Here is a 22,575-nt window from a genome sequence, read left to right on the forward strand (position 1 = left end):
TTATGTATTTGATGTGGATGTGTTAAAATTTTGTGTCTTAACATCATCGGGGTATGGAACTCTAATTTTCTTATCTGGTTTGTCTTGTGTTCTTATTAAGGTGATACTTGCCTCATAAAGTGAGTGGGAAGTGTATTTCCTAGAAAAGTTGGTGTTAAAACCATATCATTTCTTCCAAATTTGTTTGATAGAATAATCAGTCAAGTCAGGCAGAAACCTTGTACATGAACTGATTTTTTTAAATTATGTCTTAATTTTACAACATACACAGAAGTAGGTTACTTATTATAATGCTTATTTGGGGTATTTTGAGACAGGGTCTCATTTGTAGCTCAGGCTGGCCTGGAATTACCAGCAATTCTGCCTAAGCCTTGAAAGTGCTAAGATTATAGGTATGGGTCTCTTATGTCCCAACATTGTATGACTTTTTTGTTGTTTTTGCATGAGTTTTTGATATTTTGTCTTTCTGAAAAATTCTGATTATTTAGGTTGTTAATTGTATTCATTCATTCATTCATTCATACAAGATTTCTCTCTATAACCTAGACTATTTAGAACTCTCCAAGTAGCCCAGGTTGGCTTTGAGCACTATACTACCTACCTCAGTCTCCCAGTTGCTGGGATTCTAAGTCTGAGCTACTAAGTCTAGCTTTAGTTTGTTAATTTTATTGATTTGGAGATATTTATAAAATGCTCTTATTACCCTCTTTTTAAAAATGATAGTAAAAGCCAGTTGGTCATAGCATACACCTTTAATCCTAGCACAGTGGAATCAGAAGCAAGTAGATCTTTTATAAGTTCAAGGTCAGCCTGGTCTACAAAGGGTGTAGGATAGCCAGGACTGTTAACATAGAGAAATTGTATCTCAAACAACCAAAAAAAAAAAAAAAAGAGTAAAATATACAAGGTAACAAGGGGCTGGAGAGATGACTCAGTGGTTAAGGGTGCAGAGGATTAGAGTGCCATTCCCAACCCTCATGCTGGATGTAGGATTCTAACTCCAGGGGGATCCTGAATCTTACAGTAAAATGGTTTACTACCCAAAATGTGGTCTGTCTTGATAAGTGTGTATTCTGCTATTTAATAGAATGTTGCATTCATATCAGATTAGGTCAGGGTGACTGATAATAGTGTTCAACTCTTTTGTATCCATGCTGCTCTTTGATCTGTCTGTTCTGTCAGCCAATGGGAAAAGGCATCCAACTGCCACTGTGGATATTTCTATTTCTTCTTACAGACTATTAGTTTTTATGCTGTACATTTGGACTCTTAGTTACATAAACATTAAGATTATTATGTCATCTGCATAAATTGGACCCCTTGTTATTATGAAATGACCTTTAGTAATGTTCTTTGCTCTGAAGTTTCCTCTGTTGTTCTTTAGTTTTGGTTTTATTAGTTACTGTCAGCAGCTAGTTAGTTTCTATGCTTTTTCCATCACACAGTAGTTTCTGGGCCTTGCAGAGACTCTGCTCTTGCTACATATTACCTGGCCTCAGAGGTGTTCTGGAACCTTGGTTCAGGCCTCTATGACCCCATAACTCTTTGATTTTGCATGTCTACAAAACCATGTAGAAAGTGCTGCTACAGTCTCTGGCTCACTAAGATGTGGTCCTGCCTACATAGGTCAAAGCTTTTGTGGCCTCTATGTGCCTTGGCAGCTGAAATTTGAGAAACTTCTCCAGGTGATTGTTTTTGAGTAGAGAACTCTTTCAACCTCTCTGCCAGTCCACAGTATCTCCTGAATTTGCATTTTCAAGAGTTGGAGGCTTTGAGGTGGGGTCTTGCTTTCAGGCCTTCTTGGCTGTGTTCCAGTTAGAGCAAAAGGTTTCTCTGTAACAGTTAACACCTACTTTCTCTACACCTGCCTAGCTCATTTCCTCTATTTGTATATTCAGATCTGAGTAAGAGCCATGCATGGGCAGTAGCTATGCCTCAGCCTGAATACTATGGTCTCTTGAGATTTCCTGTGCTAAAGAAATGACCCATTATGTTTGATCCAACCTTACTCAAGTTACCAGGACACAGGCAGACTGCAGATGTACTTTCTGAATATAATACAGAGGAACTCTAGCCCAGTTCTTAATACTCCTTGGTGTTCTCTGAAGCCTGAAAAGCCAGGCCATCACTGCCTGCATTTCTGTTGGTGTACTGTTCTTCTGAACTTCTACCAGAATTGTGCAGCGAGCTCTGCTTACAAGATTCTAAGGCTTTTTTGCCCATAGGTCCAAACTTCTTGATTTCTTGTGTGAACCAGGCCTAAAGGCCCACATGGTCATATAGACGAGTTAGGGATTAACAGTTTAATAAACATTTCACCATGTAGACCAGGCTGGCCATAAACTCAAAGATCTGCCTCCTCTACCTCCCAAGTGCTGGGATTAAAGGTTTAAAGATTTATGCCACTACACCCAACTAAATCTCTTTGATGTTTGTGGTGGTGGTGTATGTGTGTTTACCCTGCATGTGTGTCTTGTGTACCACATCTGTACCTAGTGTCCAAAGAGGCCAGAAGAGGGTGTCAGATCCTCTTTGGAATTGGAGTTACATATGATTATAATCCACAATATGGGTGCTGGGATCAAACCTGGGTCCATGGTAGAGCAGTTAGTGCTCTTAATCACTGAGCCATCCCCACATATGATTTGAGACAAAACATTTCAACAGTATTAGCCACAATAACAAGCATCGCTGAGAGGATTAAATGAGATTCTGATAGTGTTGAGCACTGTGTGCTACCATGTTCAGTAACAGCCATCATCCTGGTACCTGTGTAGCCCTGATGAGTTTGTACCAAAGGACCATTCTAACTGATATTTTGTGGTGATGCTTAAGCTGTTGTCCTCTGAATGTTGGGGCTGTAATAGTCAGCAGAATCTTGGGCTGGATTCTTGGTCTTATTCTTGTTTGTTTGTTTGTTTTATAGACTACTACATACACCCGCCGAGGCCATGGGACATGTACTAGCCCAGGTTGTTCCTTTACCTATGTCACCAGGCACAAGCCACCTAAGTGCCCAACTTGTGGTAACTTCCTAGGAGGGAAGTGGATACCAAAGGTAAGGGCTCCTCAGTGTTTTTGTTTGTTTGTTTTTAAGTTAACGCTGACTTGGGTTTCATCTTTTTCGTGTGTGTGATGTTCACGGGTGTATGTGTGCTTGTTAGTTTGAGTCAGTTCAAGTGCTGGCGTGCTGTGTCACAATATGGAGGTCAGAAGACAGTCACATGAGTGTTGGTCTTTGCTTTTCACTTTGAGACAGGGTGTCTGTTGTTCACTACAGATATGTCTGGATAAGCTCTTCCTCGGGCTTCTAGAAATTCTCTTGTCTCCACTCCTCATCCGTCTATAGGAGCCCTAGGATTATAGACGTAAGTCACTACACCTGGCTTATGGGGCTGCTAGGTGTACAAACTCAGGTCTTCACGGGAGCCTTGCCCACTGGGGCTACCTCCCTGACCACCTTTTTCATTTTCAGCATTGCAGATAAATCATTTTGCTTATCAATAATCAATAGTTTCTTCAATGAAAAGAAAAATTAAATTAAAAAGTTAACCATAATCTTGTGTCCTCAAAAGAAAAGCTATTTGTTAATATTTTTTTTAAGATTTATTTATTTATTACGTATCCCTGCAGATCAGAAGAGGGCACCAGATCTCATTACAGATGGTTGTGAGCCACCTTGTGGTTGCTGGGAATTGAACTCAGGGCCTCTGGAAGAGCAGTCAGTGCTCTTAACCTCTGAGTCATCTCTCCAGCCCCTATTTGTTAATATTTTAATGTGGTTTTTGTTGTTGTTGTTAGTCATTTTCTTGTGTTTAGGTTATGTAACTTCTCCCCATTTATTTTATGCCACTAAGCTTTTTTGTTGTTTGTTTGTTTGTTTGTTTTAAGCACATCCATTTACCTTATGTTTAAGTGTGTGGGCCTGTGCCATTGCGCACACATGGAGGTAAGAGGGCAACTGGATCCAGTGGGTCAAATTTGTCAAACTTGGTGACAAGTAACCTGAACAGTCTTCTTGGCCCACCGTTAAGTATCCCTAAAACAATAGCCAGGTAGTGGTAGCACACGTCTTTACTCCTAGCACTCGGGAGGCCGAGGCAGTCAGAATTCTGTGAGTTCAAGGCCAGAGAAATTCTGTCTCAAACAAAATAAAACAAAAAAAGAACCCAAATAATCTTTAGCCAGGTATAGTAGTGCACACATGTAATCCCAGCACTAGGGAGATAGACAGGGTTGGAAGTTTAAAACCACTTTGGGCCACATAGTGAGTTCGGGGCTGCCTGAACTACATAATACTGCTGCAGTTTTTTTCCTCAAGTAGCTACAATGTGGTAATTTATTCACTTCCAATTAATGTTGACTTTTAACAGTTTATACTAGCTGCATAGTTCTGTCTGATGGTGGCTGTATCTTTTCATTCTTTAGCTCAAGATTTGCGGGGAAGGGGAGTTCGAGACAGGGTTTCTCTGTGTAGCTCTGACTGTCCTGGAACTCAGTCTGGCCTTGAAGTCACAGAGCTCTGTCTACCTCTGTCTCCCTGAGTCCTAGGATTAAAGGCATGAACCACCACTGCCCAGCTCAAGATCTTTTTTTTTTTTTTTTTTTTTTTTTTTTTTTGGTTTTTTTCGAGACAGGGTTTCTCTGTGGCTTTGGAGGCTGTGCTGGAACTCACTTGGTAGTCCAGGCTGGTCTCGAACTCACAGAGATCCGCCTGCCTCTGCTTCCCGAGTGCTGGGATTAAAGGCGTGCACCACCAACACCTGGCTAAGATCATTTTTTAATAGCTGCTATATTTCTTTTTTATTTGTGTGGGTGTTTTGTCTGCATGTGTCTGTGCAGCATGTGGTGCCTGCAGAACCCATAAGAGGGCGTCAGATCCCTGGGTTACAGTTGTGAGCCATGTGCTTGCTGGTAATTGAATCTGGATCATTTGGAAGAGCAACCAGTGCTCCTAACCCCCAAGCCATCTCTCCAGCCCCAATAGCTGCTATTAAAAATGAAAGTTGTTAACTTTCCAAAATTCATTCTGGTGTGTACACTCTCCCTCCCTCCCTTCTATTTTTTTTTTCCATTTTCAGTTTTTAAAACAGACACTAATGTATCTCAGGTTGACCTCAAACTGGTGAACTTCTAAACTTTCTACCTCACCTCAAGTGCTGAGATTACAGCTGTTCACCATCATGTTCAGTGTGTGTGGTACTCAGGCTCACATCCAGAGCCTTGCATATGCCAGGCAGGCACGCTGACAACTGAGTTAACAGCCTCAGCACTCACCAGTCCACATTTCCTGTAGTCAAATTCTGACATTCTGGTTTGACAGTTTACACCCTTCCTACCATCCCTTTTTCCTCCTGTCAGTTTTTCTGTCTGTCTGTCTGTATGGATAGCCAAACTCGATTGGGTTTCATTTGTTTAAAATGAATGCAGAATGATGAGTGACTCACTGTAAATGTTAGTCTCTCATGAAGCGCCCTGGTGTCCAGAGGGAAGAAGAAATGGCTGCCTCTGTAGGGTCCTTTGGAAGAGCAGCCAGTGCCTTAAGTGCTGAGCCATCTCTCTAGCCCACTTTTATTATCTTTAAATTATATGTATGTGTTTGTGCCCTTAGAGGTCATAACAGGGTGTTTGATCCCCTGCATCTAGAGTTCCAAGCAGGTGCATGGTAAATGAGCATCGTACCTGTGGGTTTGAGTAACTTACTGTTCAGTCGACACTGATTGAACAGAGCATGTATGTTTTTACATGAGATTATAAATTTTTAGAGTCAGAATGAATATCTCAATCAGTTTGGAGAGAAAAGACACTTAGAAGGACTAGAATAAACAGGAAAGGATTTTGGAGGGTTTTTTGTTGTTTTATTTTAAGATTTATTTATTTAATGTGTATGAGTGCTCTATCTTCTGCATACCAGAAGAGGGCATCAGATCCCACCATAGATGGCTATGAGCCACCATGTGGTTGCTGGGTATTGAACTCAGGACCTCTGGAACAACTGCCAATGCCCTTAACCACTTAGCTATCTCTCCAGCCCCAGGAGAGGTTTTTATAGGATAATTAATGCCATTGTGTCAGTAGAAAAGAAGAGAACTTAAGAACCATTTATCTCGTGGTCAGGAAGCAAGAGAGAAAGGACTGGTCTGGGATCCCACAATCCCCTTCAACAGCATGCTTCTAGTGTCCTAAAACTTCCCATAGGCCCCACCTGGTAGGGTTCTACCACCTCCTAATAGGGAGACACCTGAGATCTAAATAATAGCAAAATGTAGTTCTAGAGTTTACTCCTAGAGTTCAAATCTGTTTCCCAAGTTTTTAGCTATATGACTGTCTTAGGGTTTTTATTGTTGTGAAGAGACACCATGGCCACGGCAATACTTCTAAAGAAAACATTTAATTGGGATGGCTCACTTACAGTTTCAGGGGTTCAGTCCATTATCGTCATGGCGGGGAGCATGGCAGCAGGCAGGCAGATGGAGTGCTGGAGCTGAGAGTCGTACATCTTGACTCAGGCAACTGTGGGAAGCTTGAGCAAAAGAAACCTCAAAGCCCGCCCTCACAGTGACACACTTCCTCCAACAAGGCCACGGCTCCTCTAATGGTACCACTTCTTTGGGGTTCATTTTCTTTCAAACCACCACAGTAACCTTGGACAAGCCATTTTATATTTCTATCCTTTGATTTATGTAAATTGAAGGTAATAGTACCAACATCTGATTATCAATAGTATCTAGATCACATACATAATTAGGAGTGGAACCCAACTTTAGTTTTTCTCTCACTTCTAGTACCCAGAGACAACCACTGGTTGAAAAAAAATTAATATACATGTGTTTATATAGTTGCAATTATTTCCACAGCAGTGCCTACTGAATAAAAGCTAAGGTACTAAGGACTTTAAAAGTAGATCTGATAGGTAGGAATGACATCAAATGCCTCTAACTCCTTCTGAATGCAGAAACAGGCTGATCTCTAAGAGTTTGAGGTCAGCCTGGTATATGGATCTGTATAGCAAGTTTTAGGCTGGCTCAGGCTATATTGTGAGACCTTGTCCAACTTGTAACATAGTTAATGTGTGTGGATTAACCTGACTTTTGGAAGTGTGTGTCTTATGTGGAAGTCATTCATATATGACTCACCTGAAAGAATCTGGGACTGAAGGTTTTCTCCAAGGGAATGGAAGCAGTGTGAACCTGAGCACACTGGGGTGAGCCATATCTCCTAGGGCTACCAAGGTAGACAGACCACTTAGGATTCCAAGATAGCACAAGCCATCAGCTTCCTTCTAGATCGGGAGAAGTGGTATGAAACCATCAGAGTCAATGCATGATGAAAAGGGGGCATTCCAGGAATGTATTTGTAGTTTAGCTTCTGAGGTGTCCAGCACTCTAGTGAGTGGGAACCTCAAAGTCAGTTTCATTCTTTGGGTCTTAAATCTTCTCTGTAGACTCAGTTTCCTTATTTAGTACTCATGCATTTTTTTTGGTAAGGGAATTAAATGAGAGAATACTTTGAGTGTCACTGTCATCTGTAAGATGCCCTTAATGCATATAAGCTCTTCTTGGTTTTTCTAGGAAAAGGCAGGTAAAGTCAAAGTGGAACTGGCTCCAGGTGTCCCCTCCAAAGGTTCTGTGATCAAACGAGGTCAGCAGCCTGTCACCACCGAGCAAAATCCCTGTACAGAAAATGCCTCAAAACTGACTCTGGAAAACTCAGAGGCTGTAAGCCAGCTCTTAACTGTAGCTCGTCCAAGAGAAGTGGGTGAGGAGAATGAGTGGGAGGAAGTGATTGTCTCCGATGATCATCTTTTTGTCAAGGAAGTTCCTGGGAATTGTGCTACAGCAGTAACTAAGACACCGATTGTCAAGAGTGGTATACAGGCTGAGGTCACTCTGGGGACAACTGAGAATGGCGGTCCTGGACCAGACATACCAGCAGCAGCAGAGGGGACCAGCACCTCCAGTTCACTCCCAGCTCAGAAAAAGTCTCCAGGGTATGCCAGTGTGATTATATATTACTGTGACTGTGTTTACAACAACAGCTAAGCAAGAGCCCCATGTCTCTTTGTGAATGTCATTATAGCAGTCCCGAGAGAGATACCAGCACCAGGGCCTAGAGACGTGGTGTGATTTACCTTTCTGTTACACTCTGCCATCCGTATGCTGCTGTTACATTCCTTCCACATCTTTTTCTTGTTGTTAGGAGCTTGGTACAGAACGTGGGCAGAGTTAAAAACAAAACCCACCATGTGCTACTAATCCAGAATACAGGATGAGAAAGATAACTTATTTTGCCATCCTATGGGAGGATTCCTTGGCTGGTGGTCAGACTCTGTGAGTCCTAGCCATTTCTGGCTTCTGTTTGACCTTTGACATAATCACCTGTCTTAATCTCTTGACTAGTTCTGAAAAACCTTGAATTGTATGTTTAAGAAACAAAAACTATCTCACAGGTGATTCATTATAAAGATTAGGAAAGATTGCTAAAGATTAGGAACGGTTGGTGCCTTCCAAATGGGGAGTTAGTAAGTTTGGGCTTTTCCTCCAGTCTCCTTTCTTCGAGGCAGAACTGGCTTCTTCATGTCACGTCCCAGAGTCTGTCATGCTCTTGTAACTGAAGAATTCTCACTTATCTCAGCAGTTCTCAGCTGGGAACAGCTTTGCCCACAGGGGATGTTTGGGCAGTGTTGGGAGGTATTTTGGTTGTCACAGCTTAGGAGAGGTTTTCTGCTGGTAGCTAAGTGGGGAAGGATTACTGAACATCTTGTAATACACAGGATAGCCTCCTCCCCTGGGGATTTGGCCTCTACGAAATACCAGTAGTTCCACATGTGGTTCCTGTTGTGATTTGTAAAGTTTGGGTTTTTTGGATTGAATGACTAGAGAATTTATTCATATAGCTCACTCCCCCTCCCCAAGACAGGATTTCTCTGTGTAACAGCCCTAGCTGTCCTGGCACTCTCTAGACCAGGCTGGCCTCGAACTCACAGAGATCCACCTGCTTCTACCTCCCAAGAGCTGGGATTAAAGGCATGCATTCACCAATGCCTGGCTAAGAAACATTTTTTAAAAGTTCCTTTCTGTCCCATTATACAGCCATTATTTCCCAGGAATAGTCAATATTTCCAATTCTCTACTATGACAAGAGTTAATTTTAAACCAACATGTTTGTGTTTTTGTGTTTCCTATTTACTTTTTTTAAGGACTTATTTTGTGTGTGGTTCTTTTGTCTGCATGTTATGTCTGTGAACCATGTGTGTATCTGGTGCCCACAAACACCAGAAGAGGGCGTTGGGTCTTTGGAACTGGAGTTACTGACAGTGTGAACCACCCTGTGGGTGCTGGGGATAGAACCTGGGTCCTCTGCAAGAGCAGCAAATGCTACTTCCTGAATCTCCTCAGCCCCTTTCCTACTTTTTTATACAAATGCTAGCATGATGGGTGTACTTCTAAATCCGACCCTCTTCCCCTTAAAGCAGTATACTTTGGAGATAGTTTAGTATGCTAAAGCAAGAAGCTTTGGGCTTCAGGCTGGGATTTGGGACATGACCTTTCCTGATTCAGCCCTTGTGCTTTAACATTGACGCTGCCAAAAATTAAGAACAGGCGAAGTTTATTAACCAAGATGTCTATGCTGCCCTCATGTGGAAGCTTGTTAGACTTCAAGTAGCACAGTTCTAATTAGCAGCAAGTGAGATGTTATAACTGTAATGCCTGTTGCTTTGACAATACTGTAGAGGTTCATGTAGATTAGGTTAGCCTTGTACTCACTGTATAGCTGAGGATGAGTTGATTCCCTTATCTTCCTTTTAGGGTTATTTATAGTGGTACACCACAGTACTCACTTAAGTTGTGATGTTGATGTTTACTTCCCATTTTGTGTTTAATAACTTTAGGTTAACAGGAGTGAAATTACTTGCCTAGGGCCCTACAGATTTATAAAGGCTAAATTTGAATTCAGTTTGTCTAAAGTCTCTAAAAAAGTATTATTTGGTTATTACACTTTGATTTCCTTCCTTTGTCCAAATTTTCTGGCTTTCCTTCATGGTGGTGGTGTTTTTTCCCTCTCCAGAGCTGACCTGTTTACCACTGGACCCAAAGGCCCAGAGCTTAAAGGCAGAGCACGTGGCAAGCCCTCGTTACTGGCTGCAGCAAGACCTATGAGAGCAATCCTGCCAGCCCCCACAAGTGTTGGACTGCCCAGGGCCAGACAGGCTTTCCCCCTGGGTAAGAGCCTGCTGAGACCAGGTGGGAGGGACTGTCTGATGGTCAGGAGCCAGGGGTGCTAGGAAGAGCTGGGGAAGCCAAATGGCCTTCAGTCACCAGGTTGGCTTCTGGTTTTCTCAGATAAGACTCCCGCTGTGAGGACTTGTGGTCTGAAGCCAAGCACGCTGAAACAGCTGGGCCAACCCATGCAACAGCCGACTAACACTGGTGAAGTGAAGGTAAGACCCAATTCCAAGAGGAGTGCTGTGTGGAAACTTGGTTGCTGTGTTTAATGCTTGAAGTCATAGGGCATAGGCAAAAGATAGACACCAGTTTCTACCTTTATGGTATGCCTTTAGGGGATATTAATAAAGTTGAAATTTCATTTTATAAAGTGCATACTTTTAAGCTTTTTATTTAGATACCGTTTTTTAAAATATACAACAATAAAAGCAATATAATTAGGACCCGTACAATCTTTACTCAGAATCACCAGTTAACATGTGACCCAATGCCATCGTGCTGACTCAACGGGCACTTGCTGTTAGACCTGAAGACTTGAATTCAATCCCTGGGACCCACATGGTAGAAGGAGGACATAGACTCACCAAGGTTGTTCTCCAGCCTCAACATGCATACTCCTGCCGTGTGTGCACAGCGTAATTTTTTTTTTAATTTGAATTAGAAACAAGCTTGCTTCACATGTCAATCCCTCTCCCTTCCTCCTCCCCCACCCCCCAACAGCCCCCCCCAACCCAATCCGCTCCCCATGGGGGATCTCCAAAGTCTGTCATATCATCCGGGCCAGGGCCTAGGCCCTCCCCCATGTGTCCAGGCTGAGAGAGCATCCCTCCATGTGGAATGGACTCCCAAAGTCCATTCATATGCCAGGGATAAATACTGATCTAGAATCTGAGGTTCCATAGATTGCCAAGACCTCCTCACTGACAACCAAATTTAGGAGGTCTGGATCAATCCCATGCTGGTGTCTCAGGCATCAGTCTGGGGTCCATGAGCTCCCCCTTGTTCAGGTCAGCTGTTTCTGTGAGTTTCACCAGCCTGGTCTTGACCCCTTTGCTCATCACTCCTCCCTCTGCAACTCCTGGAGGAGTTCAGCTCAGTGTTTAACTGTGGGTGTCCACACATATGTAATCTTGACAAGACTCTGTGTGTATGTATGTGTGTATGTGTGTGTGTGTGTGTATGTATGTGTGTGTGTGTGTGTGTGGGAGAGAGAGAGAGAGAGAGAGAGAGAGAGAGAGAGAGAGAGAGAGAGAGAGAGAGAGAGAGAGAGAGAGATCTATGTATGGGTTTGTACCTGTGAGTGAGTGAGTGAGTGAGTGAGTGAGTGAGTGAGTGAGTGAGTGAGTGAGTGAGTGCAGGTGCCCTTGGAGGCCAGAGGCCTGCCGGCAGGCGTGAGCTGTCTGATGTGGGTGTTAGGAACCTAACTGAGGTCCTCTTCAAGAGTGGCACATGCCCTCCTGACTTTCTTTTTAACTACTGAGCCATATCCAGTCCCATCCTCAAATGTAATTAAAAACAATTTTAATTTTATGAGCTCAGTTTGCTCTATCTGTGCACAAACTATTTCTTAACACTTCTTTGTGTGGTTCTTAAGGATAGGGATATTCTTTTGCTAAATGTTAGTGTTCTGTTTTAGACTTCATATTCCAATGTTGTCTGTCTTACCCAGGCATGTTCTCTATTCCATATAGGATCTAATCTAGGATTAGTCCATTGCTTTGATTTTTATGACTGTTTAGCTTCCTTTAAAAATGCTGGGCAGTGGTGGCACACGCCTTTAATCCCAGCACTCGGGAGGCAGAGGCAGGTGGATCTCTGTGAGTTCAAGGCCAGCCTGGTCTACAGAGCGGAGTTCCAGGACAGCCTCCAAAACAATACAGAGAAACCCTGTCTTGAAAAACAAAACAACAACAACAAAAATGAATGCCTGGTTTTTATGGAAAATCCAGGTGGATATATTGGCACAATAATCCTAGTACTTGATACATAAAAAAATAAAACCTTTTAAAAAAGAAAGAAAGTTCAGGGTCATCCAGGACTATATAGTGAGTTAGAGGCCAGTCTGGGGTACATAGCAATACCCTGTCTCAAAGGAAGAATAAAGGAATTGTAATGGAGAGTGAATGAGACCTTATGTTTATTATGAAAGAATACATTTAAAATGGGGAGAAGAGAGTACAGAAATTGTTAGGTAAAGAAAAAGAAAATAAATTCCATCATGACCCTCCCCCTAAAACTAACCAGCTTGAAAATCTGGTAGGTTGAATTTCAGTGTTCAGGTCTTTTCTTTATGTGTGTTCTTTAAAAAAAAAAAAAAAAGAAAGCACACAAACAAGAAACAAAAGTATTTGTGTGTATGAGTGTTTTGCCTGTCTGTGTCTATAGCACTTAGGTGCCTAGTGCCCACGAAGGCCAGAAGAGGTGGGAGTTACAGTGGTTGTGAGTCTCCATGTGAGTGCTGGGAATTGAACCTGGGTCCTCTGCAAGAGCAGTCAGTGCTCTTAACCACTGAGCTCTCTCCAGTGTGTTCCTAATACAGTTTCTGTAGATCATAAGTGTAGTTTTTCCTATTTATTAATTTGTAGTCTATAACTTTTATTCACTTTGATGATAATAAAGATTTTCCCTATTTCACAATTCCATGTACTTGATGGTTTTTTTTAATTCTTAAGATAGGATTTTGTTGTATAATCCAGGCTGGCCTCACACTGTGAGTCTCCTGCCTCAACATCCTAGGTATTGGAATTACAGACATGTGCCACTATGCTCAGCTTTTTTTCCCATATGTATCTAGTGTAGGTTTTAAAAATACCCTAAGTCAACAGTTTTCAGATGTTCCTATGGCCCTCAGTAACAAATGTGTTTTTATATTGTAGCCCAGTCAGTACACACATGAAACAGTTAATGAAGGCTTGCACTTTGGCAGCCCCCATTCCTATTCACAAAGTGTTGTCTTCTGCCCTATTACCTCTCAGTGGATTATGGCCTGTAGTTTGAAAACTGTCACATTCTAGGTTGAAATAGGAGAAGCCATCTGCCATCTTGCTTGCCATGTGCTCTTTTTGGGTAACTCTCTTTGACTGCTGGATTTGTCTTGACCATATTAGCTGACTTTTACTCGACGGCTGTTCTGTTTGTTGCCTACATGTGGTAAAGCTATGGCTATCTATGCGATTTTGGGCAGAAAGAAGCCGTCCAGTGAAATTCCAGCTCCTGCAGTCTGTACATTCTGTCACTTGAACAAATCTGTAGTCTTCTTTGTAAACAGTTCATTTTGTTCAGCAGCAATGTTCAGTTTTAAAATTCACAGCTCTTTTGTATCTCTTAAACCAATTAATAACTTAAATTTACTGATATAGAAAAATCTTAATTTAGAATGCTATATGTTTTTATTACATATGTATTTCTTATAGAATATTTATAGATTTTGGTAAAGGGGGAAAGCAGCAAGAATTAATCTTCCTTTCATTGCATGACAACTTAGAAAGACTTCCAGACTTCCTTCTGTGCTAACAGTATCCAATTTTGTATTTGTGTGGATAACTATTGCAAATTTTATTGCCTCAAAGCAGTTGTAAATGTGATCTGAAGTGTAGCAATCATATAGTCTTGAATCTGACGTTCAGTCTTTGGGCTGGTGATGCCAGTGAGCATTCCTGAGTGTGCATTTGGAGCACACATAGGTCTATAGTTTCCCTGAAAATTATTTCAGGTTATTTTAGGACCCGGGACCTGAGGATTTTGCCTCAGATGTAGAACCAACACTGATTTGTTCTAATCCACAGCTATCAAATTGCCCAAGCAGCAGGACACCTCAGATGAAAGTCGTGGAGGTCAAGCCGGATATGTTTCCTCCATATAAATACAGCTGCACTGTCACATTGGTAAGTGTGCACCCTAGTGGTGGCAAGTTGTTTGTAGGAGGCTGGGGAGCCAGGAGCAGTAGCAGAGAGTGAGCTCAGCAGGGTCAAATATGAATGACTGATGCTAAATACCCCGTCATTGATGCAAATGATGGTTGCTGGGTGAACCGCTGAGTTATATTGATTTTTTTGTTTGTTTCGGGTAGATACAAAATATGGGCTGGGACATTTTTATTAAAACTAATTAGAGATCAGAGTCCAGTTTAGAGTTGGCATGTTAGCCTAAAAGTGGATTCTGAAGCTGGAGAGATGGATCAGCAGTTAGAGCACTGACTTCTCTTCCAGAAGATCCTGGTTCAATTCCCAGCTCCCGCATGACAGCTCACAGCTATTGTTAGTAACTCCAGTCCCAGGGAATTTGATACCTTCTGACTTCTGTAGGTACCAGTCACATGTGTGGTGGTACACACAGAGACGTGCAGGCAAAACACCCGCACACATAAAATTAAATAAAATTTAAAAAGTGTTCCACAGATGAGTTTAGGCAGTTATGCTCTTTGTTCTCCAAGGCACAAAAGTAAAACAAATCATCTTCATGGATTTGAGAAATGTGCTTGCAGAACAGCTCATTTGACTCATGTCGCATTCCCCACAAGGGTTTCCCTATCCTTCATTTCTGTATTGTTTACAGGAGTGGGGATCGAGTCCATAGCTTCATGTGCTAGGCTGGCATTCCATTACTGAGTTACATCCTCAGCACTTTTTAAATGATTTTGAGACAAGGTCTCACTAGGCTTTTTTAGCCTGGCCTTGAACTCACTCTGTAGCCCTAGCCTAATCAGCCTTGAAAGCGTGCATGCATGTGTGCATGAGGGGAGGGGGAGGGAGGAGAGAGAGACAGCATGCATGCCACTGCCCAAGGTTGATGTTAAAACTTTTCCTCGATTGCTCTCCGCCTTATTCTTCCTGAGGTAGGTTTTCAGTCAAATAGGGAACCCCACCTCTGCCTTCCATTGTTGGAATTACAAGGGAGCTGCTGTGTTTACCTGGCATTTATTTGGATACTGGGGTTCTGAACTTTGGTCATTTTGTTTGCAGATGCCTTCACAGCTGAACCATCTATCCCTCCCTTTTTTTTGCGGCAGAGTATTATGTAGCTCAGGCTGGTCTAGAGCTCTCTGTGGAGTCACTGAGGCCAGCCCAGGGCTCCCGATCTTCCCCCCTCCTTCCCAAGGGCGGAACTACAGGTGTGCACTGTATACCCAGGCATTGGAGTTTCTGAATCTTGGAAGTCATCCTTTATTAAAAATGAAAGAGAATACCCATAGAAAAGGAGTCTCGCTTCAAAAATCTTTAGAAACTAGGCTAAATCTAATTTTATTGTCACTTCCTTTAAACTAATATCTGGCAATCCTGGTTTTTTTATTCTGTTCAGGTTTAACCTAATTTTTGTAGTGTTTAAACATGGGTCTTCCTTTTCTAGGATTTGGGCCTGGCTACATCAAGAGGACGGGGAAAGTGCAAGAATCCCTCTTGTAGCTATGTCTACACCAACCGGCATAAACCTCGGATTTGTCCCAGCTGTGGTTTTAACCTTGCCAAAGACAGGGCCGAGAAAACCATGAAGACCGTGAGTTCCTTCCCCCAAAAACTTGCCTTAGACTTAAGTTTTGCTTTGGATTTTAGTACATGATTAGTGGGTAGAGTCAGGATTAGGACCAGGTTGTAGGGTCTGACTCAATGAAATACCTTCTCTCTGGGCCTTGTCCTCAATGCCAAAGTGGGGGATTAATCCATGTTCTAGTCCATTTGCTGCTTCTATAACAAAATATCCTAGATGGATAACTTAATAAAGAAGTAGGTTGTATACTTTACCAATTTGGAAGCCAAGAAGTTGAGAACATGGTGCTGATTGGTATTTGCCTAGCATGTGGTGAGGGCCTTCTCGCTGTACCATAATGTAGTAGAGGTGTTTAAGACAAAATGAGGCACCAGAGGGAGCTTGCTTCATAACAAAGTCATCAGTAGTCCATTCATGGCTTAATCCATTGGTAACGTTATCATGCCCTTTCCAGTTCCATTAATATATGGCTCTGAGGATTATTTAATACATGAACTTTGGGGCTACACATTGACCACTAAGAACCAAGAGTTCAATCACTGAAAAGAATGGCACAGCAAGGCCTTCCACAGACAAGCATGAGAGGCTGTCATAGGTGTGGTTCTATTGCTGTGACAAAGCACCATCACCAAGACAACTTAGCAAGCCAGCAATTACATGCTTTCTTTTATTATAGTTTCAGAGGTTAATCCATAACCATCATGGCAGGGAGCGTGGTAGCATGGAGCTGGACAAGCAGCTGAGATCTTACATGTTAAGAGAGCAACCATAAGGCAGAGAGAGCTAACTAGGAATGGTGTGTGCTTTTGAACTCTCAAAGCCCATCCCCCAGTGACACACCTCCTCCAACAAGGCCACGCCTCCCAATCCTTCCCAAATAGTTCCACCAACCACCAAACAAGCATTCAAATATGAGAGTCTATTATAGGGGTCATTCAGACTATTACACAAGCCTTGCTCAGACCTGAAAGTTGATTTATTCCTTCTGTCATCACTACTAGCCCCAGGACAAGTGAGAGGGAATGGAAGTGTCACTTAGAGCAGGTTAAGAATTAAAGATGAAATATGGCCACTCCAGGTCTAAATTGGGTATCTAAAGAAAGACAGAATTTGATGGCCAGAGAAGGCATGCTCAAAAGCAAGCATCTTAGGTTTGGGGTTGTTTTCTTTTTCTTATCATGGTGGGAATCAAACCCAGGGCTTCCCAGAGGCCAAGCAGGAACTGTTGACTAAGCTATAGCTTCAGCCAGTGGCTAGCATTGAAAGTGAAGAGTTTTCTGTCAGCTAGAGAAGGTTTTGTCAGGTGCCAGGGTCCAAAAGGAAAAGCATCAGAACTGGTTCACCAAGAGTCTGTCAGCCAGGGAGAAGCCTAGAGATGGCCATTTGAGAAAGGAGACTTGGGCTTAGAGATGATTCAGAGGTTAGGAGCACTGAGTGCTCTTGCAGGGCCTCAGTTTACTTCCCAGCACCCACATGGGAGCTGTAACTCCAGGTCCGATTCCAGAGCTGCTTCTGGCCTCTGCAGGCGCTGCATGCAGGTGGTGCACAGACATACATGAAGCAAACATCTAAACACAAAGGAAAAAGAAATAGATCTTTATGGCCGGGCGGTGGTGGCGCACACCTTTAATCCCAGCTCTTGGGAGGCAGAGGCAGACGGATCTCAGTGAGTTCAAGGCCAGACTGGTCTACAGAGCTACACAGAGAAACCCTGTTTCGAAAAACCAAGGGGAACAAAAGAGAAAGAAAGAAAAGGAAGGAAGGAACTCTTTTAAAAAGAACTGAACGAAAAAGGAGACTTAACAAGATTTGGGAGTAGACAAGACAGACTAAGGATAGGGAAACTGCTTCAGGCCTCAAGTTCTCTGTGATGTGGAGGGAGCCTTTATGGTGATGAATTTTGCTCTCAAGTCTCCAAGCTTGTCTCTGACCTGGTGTGTATTCAGGGTCACTGATCTTGTGAGAAAGGGAAGTGGATCTAATTTGGGATGAGATGATATTAGGATCGGGAACTGAGAGGCCTGACTGGCGGTGATCTTGAGCTGGAAGCTTAACTTTTCAGCTTTAGTTTCCCATTAGAGAAAGAAAAGAGGGAGGTGAGAGCAATTAAATAGCATTTTACTCAGAGAACCAGGAGCTTGAGGAAAGGACTCATTGCCTGGGAAAGCAGCCCATCACCTTCCCCTGCTCTCCTGCCCTCCCCTGTAGGTGAGCTGTCTTACCCTGGGTCCTGCAAGCATGCTTCAGGTGTCTCTTCTCAGAGTGCTGAGTTCACCCCATGTTGCTTCATCTACTCCCAGCAGACCTAATCTCTTTTAGACAGACATTGATGTTTTCTCCACACGTTAGTGTAGAATCTCAATACATGTGTGTATTGAGAAAAATAAAGCTGGCCAAAACTAGAACATTTATGCATAGCCTTTGGAGCCCCAGGTGGCAGTACATTCTCTTTGCACTTGCTTGCAACTCTTGTAATTAAAACTGTACCATCTCTTGGCTGGAGTGGCCTTCAGTCCTTTCTGTCCTCATCTCTGGTTCCAAAGGAATAGTGTAGTTCATTGTTATCTTAGCAGGGAATAATAACCTTCCAGTACGGCCTGTCCTGATGTTACTCATTCTTTTACAGCCATTCATTTATTTATCAAGCATATGTTTAATGCCATTTGAACCGGGTATTCAGAAGTGACTGTCACCTGGCACCTTCCCTGAAGAGCTTACAGTGTAGTGCAAGAGAAAGACAAGGAACCATACAATTACAGACATGAAGGCAGAGTGTTCTTAGAAAAGAAAACACACTCTTGTTACTCTGCAATTCGCTTCTAAGGAGGGCTGTGACACAGGTCTCTTGTTGGTTTGAAGAATAAATAGGCAAGCAGGTGACTGCCCTCACCAGTGAGGGGGCCAGAAACTGTATTAGTTATTTCTCTCATTGCTGTGACCCGACAAGAAGCAGCTTAAAAGAAGAAAGGCCTGGTGTGGTTGGCCATGGGATCTCTGGAGTTTGAGGTCTATAGAGTGAGTTCCTGTAGAAGGTAGGTATTTGGCTGCCATCTGGCTTTATAGTCTACAGTCCTGGTGGCCCTTTCGTAAATTTTACCTATATGCTACTGTGCCAGCCGTGTGACACTGTTTTCCATACCTGTCAGGAACGAGCAGAGGGAAAGAACTAAGACACTTGGGTCAGATCCAGAGCTTCTAGAGAAGTACCCTCATCTCTCCCATCTCTTCTCAAGCCTCCTGAGATTACCTGCATTGTTTTTCTTTGTTTCACAGATAAAGATACTAAGTTTCAGAAAAACCAAATAAACTGCCTTGGGGTTCCACATGTACAGCCACTAGTGCCCTCTGTGGAACTGAACACCAAGTCTGTTGTCCTCCCGATGAGTGGGAGCTAGCAACTAAGTCTATTGCCAAGAGATGTGTTTTATTGATAGAAAAATTGAGTTCTGGAGAGCTGTTATTGGCATGGGGCGTTATTAGCTGAACTTAACTGATAGGAACTTCTCTTCCCACCCCAGACCATGAGCCCATCCCTCTGCTCTTTGCAGACTGATGACTTTGGCCTGAGGCTCTCTGACCTCTGCTTAATGATTTCGATCCACTTCTTTCTCAGGAGGCGAACTCACCACACCCAGATATGCCAAGGACCACAGAACCCCTGAACACAGCCCAAAGGGAGATCCAGCGTCAGTCCACGCTGCAGCTGCTGCGCAAAGTCCTGCAGATTCCTGAGAACGAGTCGGAGCTGGCTGAGGTCTTCGCCTTGATTCATGAACTAAACAGCTCTCGACTTATCCTGTCCAACGTGAGTGAGGAGACAGTCACCATCGAGCAGACCTCTTGGTCGAATTATTATGAGTCTCCATCCACGCAGTGCCTTCTCTGTAGCAGCCCATTATTCAAGGGGGGACAAAAGTAAGCACCACTTCACCCTGGCCCTAGCTGACTGTCCCACTTGGCTCACATTGCCTCTTTCTGCAGACAGCTTTACGGTTGTAACCTTAGGTTTCCTTCTCCTCCCTCAATTGCTAATAGTAAAATAATTAGCAATCAGGGGCTGGAGAGTTTGCTCAAAGGTTAAGAACAATTCTTGTTCTTGTAAAGGACCTGGGTTCAATTCCCAGCACCCACATGGTAGCTCATAACTATCCATAACTCCAGTTTGAAAGGATCTCATGCCCTTTCTGACCCCCCTGGGTACCAGACAGCACACACATGGTGCACATATATATATATATATATATATAGGCAAAACATACCACATTAGATAAGTAAATAAATAAGGGTTTGGGTTTTTTTTTTTTGCCTTTTTTTCTTAATTTAGCAATTAATTTTAGAGATGCCTGAAGCTTGTAATTACCAGCCTAGGATTTAGATTACATCTAGCCTGCCCAACATAACCCTGGAGTTTTCAGTAGAATCTCTTAAGCCTTGTAATAATGAGAATTAGGTTACTTTGTAAGTACAAGTTCATAGTCCAGATCTCAGTGAAATGGAGACATTCAGCTAGACAATCTTGGACAAACAGCTATAGCATCTTCTTTTGCTGGCTGCAGTAAAGTCTGGAGAATTTTGCTTCTCACCACAAGCCTGTAGCTTGCAGAAAGAGACTGACTTCTCACCTGGTTTTTGTTCTGGGTACTAGCTCTCTGGCCGGGCCTCAGGAATGCTGGCTCCTGACAGCTAACCGGCTGCAGGTGGTGACTGCCCAGGTGAAGATGTGTCTGAACCCTCATTGTTTGGCTCTGCACAGCTTCATGGACATCTACACAGGTGGGTACTAACCTTCTCTGTCCCCGACACCCTAGAACAGCTTTGGGAGCCACCATATTCGTTGTCGCTTTATTCCTCTGCACTGTACCTATTCTTAGCAGCTTCTAAAGAAGAGGTCTTTGTCCTGAGTGCCTCAGCCCCAGCCACAGTTCCTCAGGTGTGACCCTTCTCTGGAGTCTTTAGTCACTTTAAAAGTAACAGCTCTCAACATACTTTTAACCCCAGCACTCAGGAGGCAGACAGGTGGATGGAGCTCTGTGAGTTTGGAGCTAGCCTGGTCTACATAGCGAGTTCTCGGCCAGCCATATCTACATAGTGAGACCTTGTCTCAACACAAAACCCATGGGGGCTGGAGAGAAGGCTCAGAGGTTAAGAGCACTGACTGCTCTTCCAGAGGTCCTGAGTTCAATTCCCATCGACCATCTGTAATGAGATTGGATGCCCTCTTCTGGTGTGCAGGTTAACCTGCAGATAGAGCACTTGTTATAAATAAATCTTTAAAAAAAAAAAAAGATCTTGGTTGTAGACAAAGTTCAGACAAGTTAGGAAAGTGGGCAGTGACCCCACCTAAGGTAAACACTTGGCATCACTCTGATCCCCAGACATGTTCATTGTCTACAGAACGTCAAGAGCTAGAGAAGCCCAAGTAACTTTGTAGGCTTTCTTTGAAGAGAGGTGGAGCATTCTGGGTATTGTGAAACATGCTGTTTTAATTTAGCACTATATTATCAGCATCTTCTACTGCCAGCAAGTAGAGAAATAACCTTTAAAAAGGATGTTTGGTGTTCCATTTTACAGTCTTGCTAATAATTAAGTAATTATGTGTGTATTTATTTCTTTTGGACAGATTCTCTAAAGTGGAGTTGCTGTATTTTTTCTTTCCCTCTATTCAACACTATTAGACTGTATACAGCTTTCCTCTTCTCTTTTCTTAGCTTGCTGTCTCTGGTACTTTGGGCTTCCTTCCTCTGCCTAAAGCGCTCCTCCACAAACGGGTGCCGTCCACCGTGAGGCTGGTTGTCAGCTTATTCAGGGGCCTCTCCCCTTCTCCATTCTCTTGTGCGTACAACTGTTGAGATTTACAGCTTCCTGCCCAGCCACTTCTCTTTTCTTTTCTTTTCTTTTTTTTTTTTTTGGTTTTATGAGGCAGGGTTTCTCTGTATTGTTTTGGAGGCTGTCGGTCCATCCTGGCCTCGAACTCACAGAGATCCACCTGCCTCTGCCTCCCGAGTGCTGGGATTAAAGGTGTGCACCACCACTGCCCGGCTTCTCTTTTCTTTTTTAAAGATTTATTATGTCTGCACTGTTCAGCCTGCATGTCTGCTTGCACACCAGAAGAGGGCACCAGATCTCATCACAGATAGTTGTGAGCCACCATGTGGTTGCTGGGAATTGAGCCTAGGACCTTTTGAAGAGCAGCTGGTGCTACTAACCTCTGAGCCATCTCTCCAGCCCCTGGCCATTTTTTTTAAACACACAAATAAAATTGTCTTTGAACCTCAAAAAAGCAAGCAACAGCAAAAGAAAGAAATTGCATAGAGTAGGCTTTCTTTGTTGTATATTCTGTGAGTTCTGTCTTACAAATGAACTGAATCATGAGACAGTCAAGCTTCTTGTTTTGTTCCTTTATAGTTTAACTCACCTCATTAGGTAGCTGCCTAATTCTCACTCTTGCAGTGCCCTCTCCTAAAGAGCTGTGTAAATACAGCAGTAGTATGTAGTCTTCTAACCTGGTTCCTGTATTTTATTGTGCACAAGTTTTATCATTGATTGACTTCCCCTTGTGTCGACGTTCTGGTCTTTCCATTCATCTGCTGAAGGATGTTTGAATTGTTGCTAGTCTTTGGCAATTACAAATAGAACTGCTACAAGCATTTGTTTACAGGATTGTGTGTAAGCATATGATGGTTTTGTATTTAATTATTTAATTACCAAACCATTTTCCAAAGTGGCTTTATCATTTTACATTCCTTATTTAAGTGTAAGATCCAGATTTAATGCATTTGTTGGAATGAGTATCCAGGTTTGACACCAGAGTTTGTAAGAGAGACAATCCTTTCTCCATTGATTTGCCATTGTCCCATTACTGAAA

At 42.9% G+C, this 22,575-nt stretch overlaps 1 protein-coding gene across 3 annotated transcripts in view; it reads left to right on the forward strand.

The window, feature by feature from the left end:
• The window catches only part of Hmgxb3 (HMG-box containing 3), a 46,791-nt gene that overhangs the window by 11,115 nt on the left and 13,101 nt on the right, over positions 1-22,575 (forward strand). For 2 of the 3 annotated variants that reach the window (XM_021229861.2, XM_005074683.4), the window contains exons 6-13: positions 2,927-3,058; positions 7,572-7,990; positions 10,069-10,223; positions 10,344-10,441; positions 14,012-14,110; positions 15,573-15,719; positions 19,324-19,625; positions 20,356-20,483. In XM_021229861.2, the coding sequence (XP_021085520.1) occupies positions 2,927-3,058; positions 7,572-7,990; positions 10,069-10,223; positions 10,344-10,441; positions 14,012-14,110; positions 15,573-15,719; positions 19,324-19,625; positions 20,356-20,483 (1,480 nt within the window). The remainder of the gene's footprint in view (positions 1-2,926; positions 3,059-7,571; positions 7,991-10,068; positions 10,224-10,343; positions 10,442-14,011; positions 14,111-15,572; positions 15,720-19,323; positions 19,626-20,355; positions 20,484-22,575) is intronic. The other variant, XM_013116771.3, reaches the window with a different exon arrangement.

The sequence above is a fragment of the Mesocricetus auratus genome, unplaced genomic scaffold, assembly GCF_017639785.1.
Source record: "Mesocricetus auratus isolate SY011 unplaced genomic scaffold, BCM_Maur_2.0 Super-Scaffold_6730, whole genome shotgun sequence".
Lineage (NCBI taxonomy): Eukaryota > Metazoa > Chordata > Mammalia > Rodentia > Cricetidae > Mesocricetus > Mesocricetus auratus.